The 13,243-nt window shown below is 32.4% G+C and overlaps 1 protein-coding gene across 1 annotated transcript in view; it reads left to right on the top strand.

Moving 5' to 3' along the window:
• The first annotated feature begins 4,534 nt into the window (after positions 1-4,534).
• The window catches only part of LOC127700849 (hepatocyte growth factor receptor-like), a 34,949-nt gene continuing 26,240 nt past the window's right edge, over positions 4,535-13,243 (top strand). The window contains exons 1-2 of the mRNA XM_052204542.1: positions 4,535-4,707; positions 9,884-9,986. Coding sequence (XP_052060502.1) covers positions 4,616-4,707; positions 9,884-9,986 — 195 coding nt within the window. The 5' untranslated portion in view covers positions 4,535-4,615. The remainder of the gene's footprint in view (positions 4,708-9,883; positions 9,987-13,243) is intronic.

Genomic DNA, 13,243 nt, shown 5'->3' with positions numbered 1-13,243 from the left:
GAAGGAGTATTGTGCTGTATACAATGGTCCCATTATAGCCTATTATAAATTTCGTATTCGTCATCAACTCCGATGGCCGTATCGATCATTATATCTCTTATAATAAAATAGCTTGAAAAGATCTTTATAATAGTGAAAATATAAGTATCGACATTCTGTACAACCACAAATGCTATAAACTGTACAATAGCATTTTTTCATTTTCTCTATTTTAGCAAGTTTGTTACACAAAAGAGTGCCGAAAGATACCAAATGGTTATTCAAACTCATAAGTCGAAAAAAAATTACAATGCTATGTACAAACTACTCAAATTTCTTATAATTTATCTAAAGTATAGAGGTAGAAAAATCAAATGAATAAATAAATACATAAACAAATAAATAAATGAATAAAAATAATAAATAAATAAATAAATAAATAAATAAATAAATAGATAAATAAATAAATTCTTTCATTCATTTATTCATTACATAAAGAAAGAAAGAAAAAGAATGACAAATCTAAGTTAACAAGACACACATTATGTAACTGTATATGATTATTGAAAATAATGCGTACACAATCATTGATCTCTTTCTGTACCTGGTATTTTAACGATTCTTGCATAACTTGAATTCAAACTATTAAACGGGGATGTAGCTGTTTGGTTGAACGGGGCTCAACCTAGTCATAAATTATTTTGAATGAACGAAAAGGGAAGCTATTTAACTAGTTTGCCATTTTGAATCAAGCTTTTACAAATTTTTATTTTCTCTTTGAAACAGTGTAATACCATTTTGATAGGAATTAACTTAACAAATATCCTAACTATATATAAATTTTGGGTTTGAATTAGATAACACGTTTATTTTTTACTTTTGAATCTAATAATTTATAGGTGGAATTTGTGAACACTATTTTTAGGTGTGCTGTAAGTTTTTCAATTTACTTTACAGTCACCCGAATTTCATGATTTCACGCCTCATTTTGGCCCAAAATCAGGAGGAACTGAAATTGTGATATCAGGGAGAAATCTACATGCAGGTTCAGTGCAGAGGATCGAGATATTTGTATGGACGTGTACTATTAAACCAAGGTGTGTAGAATGAAATGGTATAAATTCCTTACGATTTACTTTTTTATTGATTATTTCGATAATCTAATTCAATGTTTAATCCTTGATTTCAAAGTATTATAGGAAGCGAGCTTAAGATATCCTACATTTCGTCGTCGGCATCAGTGACATCAACATTTAGGTTCAGTCTGTGGTTAGAGTTTTTCAAAACATCAATACCTTTGTCAAACCCTTTTGGAATTTTATAAAACTTGGACAAAAGTATTGGTATGATCCAGAATACTTCCGCTACTTTATCGTACAAAAATTGTTCTAGATATCCCATTACCCGATGTACATATGTAAGAGCAACTTTTGTTTCAATGGCCGTACCTTTTGTTTGACTATATATTTTTCTATCGAAGTAAACATTATTTTCTTCTAATACGATTTTCAGAACTTTGATGATAAAATCAATTTTGAATCGATTGTCTATTTATTCCAACTGTTCGTTGAACCAGTGCTTTACGGCTTAGAAACCGAGTTCATGCGGAATATAAGTACATAAGCTGGTTACATCAAAACTTGTCAAAATAGTATTTTCCTGAAGAATTGTGTCTTAAAAAATCCATATCGTCTTCGATATAGCTTGGTAAATATTGACAGGTATTTAAGTATGCGATTTATAAAATGGCTTCATCTCTGTGTTGTAAATTCTGGGCCAGCAACAATTGGTCTCTATTTCAGAATGATTTATTTCCATAAATGTTGTGTTTTGTTGTTTGACTGCATTGTGTATTTGCTGACTTTTGAGGATTACTGTAGTTCATAGAAATCACTTTGCTTTAGGGTGAAATAACATAAATACTAAGCTTTTTCTTTATCCGTAAGCGAATCATCGTTTATTTTCTATCACCTTTTTTATCTTTCGCTGTGTCGCTTGATCCGGACTTTTTTGTTGCGTTTTATAGTATTCTTGATGATGTAATTGTTCTTCTAGAACCCCATCTTTATAACAATATATGTCCATTATTATTATTATTGCTCTATCCACCTGTGCTTGCGTCTTTAATGATTGTAGAGTAATCTTTTTTTAAGTGCGGCTTTTTCTCTTCTGGACAGGTTCTGTTTGCAACTATTTGAAGTAATTGGGAACTTTGAAATCGTATCTATATAGGTGTCAAAATATTCACCTTTTCCTGGCTCAGGATCGTAAGTTAATTTGTTCCTAACAAAATCTTCGTCCTTTTATTCCAAAATTCTTCCAATCGTCGGGTAAAACTTTTCACATCAGTTTTAGATCTCATATATTCGAGTAAGTTATCGGTGCAAATTTGAATCCTTTTAATAGTTATAATTTTTCATCATCATTTATCGATCTACCTGAAAGATTTTTGATTTTTAGGTCTATTCGTCCTCGTTTAAAATTAAATATTTTTCTTATAGTGAATACGGTGGTTTTGGATCTGATTCTCTCTCTAAAAAGCGAATTTTCTGCATTTACCGTTTATGTGAATTCTGTTAGATTTCTCTATACTTTTTCTCCTTCTTCGTAAACCTTGTGTTGCCCTGCCGAGTCCTTATCCTCTTCGACCTTCTCCTTTTCCAATTACTCCTATTCAATTGTCATTATTTTGTTCTGGGAATGTTGAAGGCTTTGAGGATTTCGGCTTTGAGTTATTGTCTCTAGTAACACGTTTTGGATTGCGTTTCATTATGGAGCTCTCGCCATACTCTTTTTTCATAGTTTTCAAACCATGCCTGTTAGTTTTTTCAATAATGCGTTGGATTTGTCTTCTTCTCGCTTAGTATCATGTTCTAATATCGCTAAATACGTCTAAATATTTGACTTTATGTTACTTTACGACTGACAGTATCCTTCGGATAACTAAGGGCTATACAGAGCTCACTCTACAATTTACATAAACTTCGTCTCAAAATGAGCCCAACAATGTTAAATCTGCACATTTTAATGGGAAATTTTCGTCCTTCCCTCAGATACAAATATGGCTAAAACAGAGGATTTAATTTTGCTACTCTTATCTTACTTTGTCGGATAGGGGAAGTTTGAACATGAAAACAAGTGATAAGTGTTGTAAAACATATATTCACCTCAAAGCGATAAAACATCTCAAGCTTTTAACAAAGAACAAAATGATGTGCTATACTTCAAACCAATATTATAATGTATTTACTTCAAAATATTTCAAACAAAAGAAAGAAAACCATAACCAGCTACGGCTAAGTTTGCATAAGAATTTGCAACTTTGGTTTTAGTTCGCTTGCATAATTTAAAAAAAAAACTTAAAGGAAGATTCATCATCTAAATCATGCCAACACCAAAGCACTGGCTACTGTTTCAATATAAAAATAGGAGATGTGTTATGATTGCCAATGAAACTATCCACCAAAGTTCAAATGAAGTGGATGTTAGCAATTATAGGCAACCGTAAGGCCTTCAACAATGAGAAAAACCCATACCGTATAGTCGGCCATAAAAGGCCCCGACATGAAAAATATGAAAGAATTCAATTGAGAAAACTAACGGCATAATATTTAACAAACCAATTTATGAAAAACAAATATAAAAGACATAAATCAACGACAACCACTGAACTACAGGTTCGGGGCTTGAGACAGGCACATAAAGAATGTGGCGGAGTTAACATGTTTGAAGGCGCCAACCCTCCCCTAACATGGTACAGTGGTGTAACGGCACAACACAACAAACTATCAGACTCGGACTTCTCTTGAACTGAATTTTAATGTGCGTATTGTTATGCGTTTACTTTTCTTCATTGGCTAGAGGTATAGGGGGAGGGTTGAGATCTCATAAACATGTTTAACCCCGCCGCATTTTTGCGCCTGTCCCAAGTCTTGAGCCTCTAGCCTTTGTCAGTCTTGTATTATTTTTAATTTTAGTTTCTTGTGTACAATTTGGAGTTTAGTATGGCGTTCATTATCACTGAACTAGTATATATATTTGTTTAGGGGCCAGCTGAAGGACGCCTCCGGGTGCAGGAATTTCTCGCTGCATTGAAGACCTGTTGGTGACCTTCTGCTGTTGTCTGTTCTATGGTCGGGTTGTTGTCTCTTTGACACATTCCCCATTTCCATTCTCAATTTTATTATACAAAACAAATTTTGTTCTAACATCTATCAGGTGATATGTACGTATGATCTTTACGTAAACGTAATAGCCTTTCTTCATTTCTATGGTATAATGAAAAGTCTTCTGTCTATTGTAACGTGTAATGTTTATTATTATGTCACAAGTTTTTCTCTCTCTATCAAACATTTATATATTCCTTTTTACAAATCCACAAAACGATTCCAAATAACAATTTTACATAACAGCAACATACATTACCACGAATTCATGTTCTTTAGTTATTTGTTTCGTTGAATTGTTGTCTCTTTGGCGTATACCCAATATTTCCGTTTATTCAGATTAGACTTAACATACATCATATACTGTTTAATATTCTAGAATAGGGATACAGAACACAACAATAACATGTATTACTTCAAAATTGGAGGGCTATGTAAGTTCATACCTTGATCTACCGGTTAAAGTTATTATGGACGGATATTCCCATCAGTTCAATAACAGATACAGATATATGGCTGATTCTACTATCACAGGTATAGAACCAATCCAATCAATACAAAGGTAAGTTAAAGTATTAATACGCTATAATTTCTCAGACGATGATCACATGTATCAAGTATTTACAATGGTATCACTTATCAAAACCAAACTGTGCGCTCAACTGCTTTTGAAAAAGTAGTTTCTGCTCAAATTACGAGATCATGAAAGCTAGGTACTGATTATTCAATAAAATCCAACATTTTTCTGAATGCTTTGTTAGAACTTTTCTTAGATGGATTTTAGCAAATGTTAACACAGATATTAAACATTTCAAAAAAATGTTCGTATCCTTTTATCCCGTTAATCGTAACATTATTGGAAAAAGCTTTCTATTTTTTACACAAAGCCCCAAAATTAAAGAATAAGGTATTATGTGTACACATTTGCTTAGAGTATTCCTGGCAGTAGGTAAGCCAATGTTCATGCCCCATTTTTATGCAAATCGGAAAACGTTTTTGTGTTCCAGTTTTAGTTTTTACACGACAAACAAAAATGTGATTACTTTAAAAATGAGATGTGGTATGATTGCCAATGAGATAACTATCAACCAGAGTTCAAATTAAGTGATAGTAAGAAATTATAGCTTTCAACTATGAGCAAAACTTATACCGTATAGTCGGCTATAAAAGGCACCGACATGAAAAATTCGAAATAATTCAAACGAAACAAACTGACGACCTAATTAATAAAAAAAAACAATTTACGAACGAAAAACAAATATGACAGATATGAACCACCGACAACCACAGTATTACAGGCTCTTGACTTGGGACAGGCACATAAAGAATGTTTAACATGTTTGTGAGCATTCAACTCTCCCCTAACCTTGGACAGTTTTGTGATAGCACAACATAAGAACACACTGTAAAAATCTGTTGCAATTGGGTTAACTCAAGAGATCGGTACGAGGCACAAAACAACTAACATAAAAACAATAGACATAAAACACCGAAATAAAGTATTTGCAGCTATAAAGCTAATTTAAGCAAATTACAACTATCGTCATAAACAGTCTGAGAAACGCATGACCTTGTGCAATGCCAAAATATAAATAAACAGTATCGACAGGATGTAGGATCATGAATTATCATAACTGTAAATATATAGGAATATATATTTAGTTATTTTTAATTTTTCAAAAGCAAAATCAATGTAAGTAAAGATAGAAACAATACTTAAAGATTTTACTACTGTGGTAAATTGATAATTTAAAAAAAAATAAGTTATTCAAAGAATCAATTATTTACATGGATCATGTCTAAATTTACGGGCTTTGTAAACAACATCATCGTAAGATTAGAATTCGACAGATACAGCCAAACCGTCTGACCAAATCTTTGTATTTATGAAAAAATTAAGTACAGATTTTGATTAATTTGTGGTAACGAAATCGCTGAGTTAATAATTTACATATGAATATACGAATTAGAAATTGCTTTAGATTTTGTAATTATACAAAATCGTCCTAATGAGACTAAATATTTTTTGTAATGCACCATTGGTGAAATTTAAATTCACCGTCTTTTTATTAATCGACATGCGCACTGAAATCGTCTTTTGGACTGATATGAAAATAACTCGTGCATTCTGATTGAAATTAACAATTTCGAAAACTTCAGATTTTAATTTAAACTAGGGTTATTCATTTGATTCACCAACCTTTTGGTCTAGATCCCAACGGATAAATGTTATTCCAGATATACATGTCACGCGCGTTCATATCGTTATTATACAATATCAATGTGGAGATGTGGTTTGATTGCCAAAGAGATAACTATCTACCAGAGACCAAATGAGATAAATGCTAGCAACTATAGGATAGCGTACGGCCTTCAGCACTGAACAAAAATCATACCACACAGCAAGCTATAAAATTCCTCGACATTTCAAAATGCAAAACAATTCAAACGAATTTATATTGTGTTATAAATTCATTTATCAACTTCTCCGTTTTGATTGGATGGGTTTCAGTATTACTAATATTACTATTTAGAAAAGCTAAACTTTGGATTCGACCATTTAAAAAAAAACCCGATTGATTCATAATTGTCATAAGATTATTATCCATGTTTATTTACGCCAGACGTTTTGCCATTTGTTTTCATAAATAGAAATTGTTTAATGCTCTGCAATTTTGAAATCTGTAACTGAAATCACTATGTAATGAGATATGAGTTTTCTTTTTTCTTGAGTAAAAAAAATTAAATAAACTTTAATTAATTGTTAATTGAAAGAACATTAAAAAAAATTGATTGCATTGTTGCACATAATTGTTGCACATAATTTTGTAATTCGCCAATCACTTAAAAAAAATGGAAATGTTTTACCTAACATTTTTCAATTTAACAAATTGAAAATATTATATCCTCATATAATTTTTCATTTTGTTATTGCAAATGAAAGTGATTGTAAGTGCAGCGTTTTTGATTTTTTTAAATTAACAATATGACAAAATGATCCACATTTGAAACAACAATTTAAAATTGCGTTTAAAACTGAAAAGAATTCCATGTTTATTTTCAAATCTCTTTGCAAAATTGAAGAATTAGAATTGAGTTCTTATAAAATTTAGGATATGCCAAATCACACAAATAACAGCGCCTGGTGATGATTTATAGCCTTACCGGTTTCAGTTCTTCACCGAACTTCGTCAGAGGCAGAATGCTGGATTAATAGTTGCACCCTATTTATATAGATCCGGCATCCGGCGGATAAAAGTATGTGATACCTGCATAACTAGAATTGAATTCTTATTTCGTAAATCAAATCTTTCCAAATAATTGGAACAAGAAAACTCACTAAATATAAAAATAAGGAGATAAAACCTATTTGTCAGTGTTTTTAGTTAAGATTAATTTGAAAATTCCGGAGAATTTTATATTTTTTTTTCTGAAAACAACCGGAAAAGTGTTTTCGTAAATATAAACTTTTTGATTACTTTAACTTTGTCAGATTTCTATTGTTTACTTCCGGGGTAAGGTTAGTGTTGGTTGGGGTGCGAGGGTGAAGTCTGACGAATTATTTTTTTTTTCTGATAAATTTAGTTTTTATTCTGATTGTTAATCTTCTATAAATAGTAGAAATCACTCTTTGTTACCTTTGTGTAAAGTGAGTGATTGTTAATTATTAAAGTGTATTTTGTATGAAGATGTTTGCTTTTTCCTCTTCTGTTGCCAAGGAAGGAGAATGGCGTTTTAGCTGGTTGTATATATATATATTATTAGAGCATTACATACACTACATAAGTAAATATCTTTTCAGATACATTTTTGAAAGTGCCAATGGAAGTTGTTCAATGTTATTAACAAATTCAACGATTATTTTTATTTTGAATTTAACCTTAACCGCCAACAGAGTACCACAGAGATCTTCTCTTTCATCTTCGAAGATGTTCAGTCGTTGTAATTTCATAGAACATTCTGGTGCGGGATTTTCTCGCTGCGTTGAAGATCCATTGGTGACCTTAGGCTGTTTTCTGCTCTTTGGTCGGTTTGTTGACTCTTTGACACATCACCCGTTTCCATTCTCTATTCTATTCGGAACATTTCTGGAATTTTTTTTTAATAAAAATCACATTAGTTCCACAAATAAAATAATAGGCTGGTATCATCTGGGCACTTCTGTTCAGAAAAATTAAGGCAACAGTGGCATATCGTTGTTCCAATCTCCTAATTCAACCAGGCAAAAACAAATAAGTTAAAAAACATAAACTGAGTGTATTGCATGAACTACAACAGGAGCAAGACCGACGCATCGAGAGGGTATGCATCGCCTGCTAAGCATGCATCACCCACAATGCGAATTCACACTCCAAATGTCATAATCAGAAATAGAACACAATCGGTTATATTAAAGATCCGACGACTTAACTGGTTTCTAAAGAAATAAGACCGCAAAAAAAAAAAATGTCGCTTGTGAGTTGAGAGACCGACATATCGTATCGGTTAACCAATTCGTGATGGTGACCGTAAACATTATGTAGTGATGTCAGTCGTTCTTCCTTATAACTCTGGCGGATCAGTTTGTGTGTAGGGAGCACACCCTTGTTAATGAAGTCTGTACATCATGAACATGCACGGGCGTAACGAATTAACTGAGATATGTAATCGCCATACGATGTCATAAACATCTTGAAAATTGAACTATAAAACAGACAATTGTCCTAAGCAAAGAATAAACAAAAAAGATATTATCTTTTTGTGTAAAGACTTGAACATCGATAACCTACAGTCTCTTTAATTTATGTTTGAATACAAATGACAAGATCTTAAAATGATTCTATTTTGGAGTTTTTGATGAAATGCATGAAGAATGAAGCCCTAATGCAATACGTCAGACACAATTAAAAATATTGATCTGAAATACCAATGTCTAGTGAACATATGAAGGGTGTTTTTCGGTATATTCATAATATTTTTATAAATTAGAATTCAAGGTACAAACAAAGTAGCCAGATTATTCCTTCTCCTTTGCACTTTGGATGCACATTTTATCACAATGAACCATTCTAGCAAATTGTCTGAAAAAGTGACGCAGTTTAACAATTAACCTTTTGAATTTGGTACAGTGTGATCACATTTGGATATAATTTTTCATTTTTGTTTTCACCCCTTTAAGCAAAGTCTCAAGTTTCAAAACTTGAAATTAATCGATTTGAGACTTAACAGTTTGAATAACGCATATTTCCGAATGCCTCAAAGACCTTTTTTGTATTGTCATTCAGAAAATGGACCAAGGTGGATTAGAATACATTGTACCGCGTTTCTATTGGCACTGAGTATATATTTATTAAATATATCTATTTTGAGAAGGTACATGTTTTCACTTACGAATGAAGCAATATTTATTATAAGATTTTTTGTGGATAGGCATTTCGTGTACTTTAGTATAATAAAACAATAGTGCCATCCATGATCGGTAATGATAATTTGTGAAATTCAACATTCGAGCATGAAACCAATCACTGCCATCGATGAAAGTGTTTGGTGTTTTTTTTTTAGAAATAGAAAATGCAATGCCAGATTTAATTTAAATATAGATAATGTATTATCTCTGCTTCTATTATGTTTTGAAATATGTCCTCAAGGTGTGGAAGAATTAATTAAAAATATTAGAATATAATTTGGAGTTAGATCAGCACAGGTGCATTATAATATTTTGATTCTAAACTATACCTGAATGTACTTAATTGTTTTAGTGGTGGTATTGTCATCACAGTAACTGGAACCAATCTTCATATAGTAACAGAACCAAAGATTGTAGCCTATCTGCCTCACAACAAGAAAAAGACTGCGTCAGTGGTAAATAAGACTTAACATATGTTCAATTCTAGTAAACACTTAACATTGTCGTAACTACAATCCCGTCCCCATTTCCCCAAATGTAACCTACCGAATTAGAATAATCACCCGATTTGTACTAACATGAGCAACACGACGGGTGCTACATGTGGAGCAGGATCTGCTTACCCTTCCGGAGAACCTGAGATCCTGAGATCCCTCCCCCTTTTGGTAGGGTTTGTGTTGCTCAGTCTTTGGTTTCTATGTTGTGTTTTGTGTACTGTTGTTTGTCTGTTTGTCATTTTCTTTTTTAGCCATGGCTTTGTCAGTTTATTTTCGACTTATGAGTTTGAATGTCCCTTTGGTATCCTTCGCCTGTCTTTTTAATATCTTGCCATCCCAGAAGCAACTCTCTGTTATAGAACATTGAGTATCATAAACATTTGTGATTTTACGGTAATAACTTTCAACCGGAATAGAACATAAATTCATTTTTATTAAAAACTGAAAATAAATTGACAAAATCGATTACAACGCAACTTTCACAATATACTTGTCTTATTATTTGAAATTTCAAGGTTAAATCAACATCTAGTATATATCTGCAGTTGATACGTTATTCCAGAGCTTACATTTCTTATCAATATTTACTTTATAGAGGGTTGCAGCCTACAAGGAAAATTTCAAAACGAAGTCCTAGTAGTTAAGATGAAATCATTCCTTCGAAAATTTAACGGACGCGATCACGAGCTGGTTGACCGTTATGGAATATCTGTTTTACAGATGACGACGGATATGTTCCAACTGTCGTAACCACAATCCCGTCCTCTTTTCCTCGAATGTGCCCTACCGAATTAGACTTATTACCGGGTTTGAACTAACATGAGCAACACGACTGGTGCCACATGTAGTACAAGATCTGAGATCACCCCCGATTTTTGGTGGGGTTCGTGCTGCTTAGCCTTTAGTTTTCTACGTTTTGTTTTGTATACTGTTGTTTTTCGTTATGCTATGTTTTGCTTTTTGCCATGGCATTGTCAGTTTTTTGCCTTATTAGTCGATTAATTCTTTGGTATCTTTCGTCTCTCTCATCGATAAGAGATCATAAAAAAAGTACCAAACAACTCAGGTTAATCAAATGATTTTGACCGACTTAAAGGATTATTACTAAAAAGGACGGATCGACAAATAAATATAACAGACTGAAGCCCCAGGAGAAGACTAAGTTTTACCATGGGCAATTCGAAAAACATGCTATTAGAAATAAAAGTACACAATTCCTAATCAACCAGAATCTTTTTACTTATGAAACTAAGGCACATATTTTCGAACATACACATAGAAGTCAGTGATGAAAATGTCAAATCAATGAAACCGAACAAAAAGTCCTTGTGCAAGTAAACAATAACATGAGCTCGGAAAATCTTTTGAATCGCCTAGATTACTATACATACTTCAAGCAGCATGCTTTCCCAAAATTAAAGCATTAAAAAGCACTTTAGCGGTCATTATGCACGAATGTGTCATGAGCTGCTGTACCAGGTAGAAATCTATTTAAGAAACTGTTTAAAATTTTCCTCTTGTCTAAAGTGATTTGGCAGCTGATTCCATAATTTAAAAGTAAAATATTTAAAAAGAATCGAGACTTTTCTTGAAGTTCTCATATGAGATATATTATCTCATATGAGAACTTGACAATGCCATAAAAGCGGGAGGTTTGGCTAGCCACAAAACCAGGTTCCACCCACCATTTTTTCTTAAAAGTCCTGTGCCAAGTAAGGAAAATGGCCATTGTTATATTATAGTTCGTTTCTGTGTGTGTTGCATTTTAGTGTTGAGTTTCTGTTGTGTCGTTGTGTCGTTGTTCTCCTCTTATATTTGATGTGTTTCCCTCAGTTTTAGTTTGTAACCCGGATTTGTTTTTTTCTCAATCGATTTATAAATTTTGAAGACCAGTTAATACACATGCTTTTCTTCTATTAAGAATTAAAAAGGAAGGCATTGTGTCATACTAATATTAGCGTCTTGTTTAAATCCAGGTGGGATTTTGCAATCACTTGGTGTTCGTCGTCATTTTTCCTCTTTTATTGCCATTGTTAATATTTAAAAAAAAACTTCTCAATCAATATCCTTGAATATATTTGGACCACCAGCATCATTAACTACTAAAGGTTTCTACTCGCATAATTAAGTCGATAAAGTTCCTCGACCAGCAAAAAATTGCAACGGCTACTACAAATAGAACTGGCAGGTAAAATCGCAGATTTAAAGCCTATCTAAAAAACTAAAGCATGTGAAGCAAGACCGATATTGGGTTGAAATTATGGGCATGTCAATATCTATATACCTTGGTGTTTTCAGATTAGCTAAGGGATTATTGCCACTAAAATATCAATGTTTAAAACATGTTTTTGCTATTTTATTAAAATCTACACTAGCTAGAGATAAGCATCAATTTGGCAAATAATGCTCAAATAAATCTATAAATAAGCCAATATAGCTAACATCGAAAGTCCTAATAGGAGTTATTGTCCTTCATTGACGTGTTTTACCATTTTTTGCGTTTTTGACTATAATTTTGAAACTACAATAGACATAGAAACTTTAAACAGTATAATGATCAGCTTAATAAGATTTACAAATAAGTCAACAAGCCCAGAACGTATCCGGAGTCTTTATATGAGTTATTGCCATAAAATACGATTTGTACCTATTTTTCGTTTTTGGCAAAAATCAATTTAGATAGAGTGTAGCTATCTAAAATAAGTCAACATGGCCGAAATAATAAATTGACTCCTTTTCAGAGATATTCCCATTCAATGATAATGTATACCAATTAATTCGTTTTTATATAATATTATAAATTTGAAAAAAACGAAGAGAAATTTTAAACAGCGAAACTGATTCCCTAAAATAAAGGCAACATTAGTTTACCGATGTTAAAAGCTCATAAATTCATTTAGAACATACATATCAGGGTTCAAATAACAACTGATGGATTCACATGGACCCAAATAAAGACAAACCGGATGGAAATTGAATTTGTTATAATTGGGAATAGAAAAATTCGGTAATTATACAGATCAAACGATAAGTATTCTGTTATCTAAATATCCAAGTCACGAACACATGTCACTAGTGAGTTGATACATATGTACAGATAAGCAACATCTACACATAAGATAGTACTGTTAAAATCATCTGTCGATGACTAGTAGGACGTTTTACCCTACAATGACGATGTGTGTCCCTATTTTGTGCTATAGCACATATAGCGT

This window comes from Mytilus californianus, unplaced genomic scaffold (genome assembly GCF_021869535.1).
Source record: "Mytilus californianus isolate M0D057914Y unplaced genomic scaffold, xbMytCali1.0.p SCAF_5, whole genome shotgun sequence".
NCBI lineage: Eukaryota > Metazoa > Mollusca > Bivalvia > Mytilida > Mytilidae > Mytilus > Mytilus californianus.
Note: the sequence above shows the minus strand (reverse complement) of the source record. Positions and strands in the feature narration are given on the sequence as shown.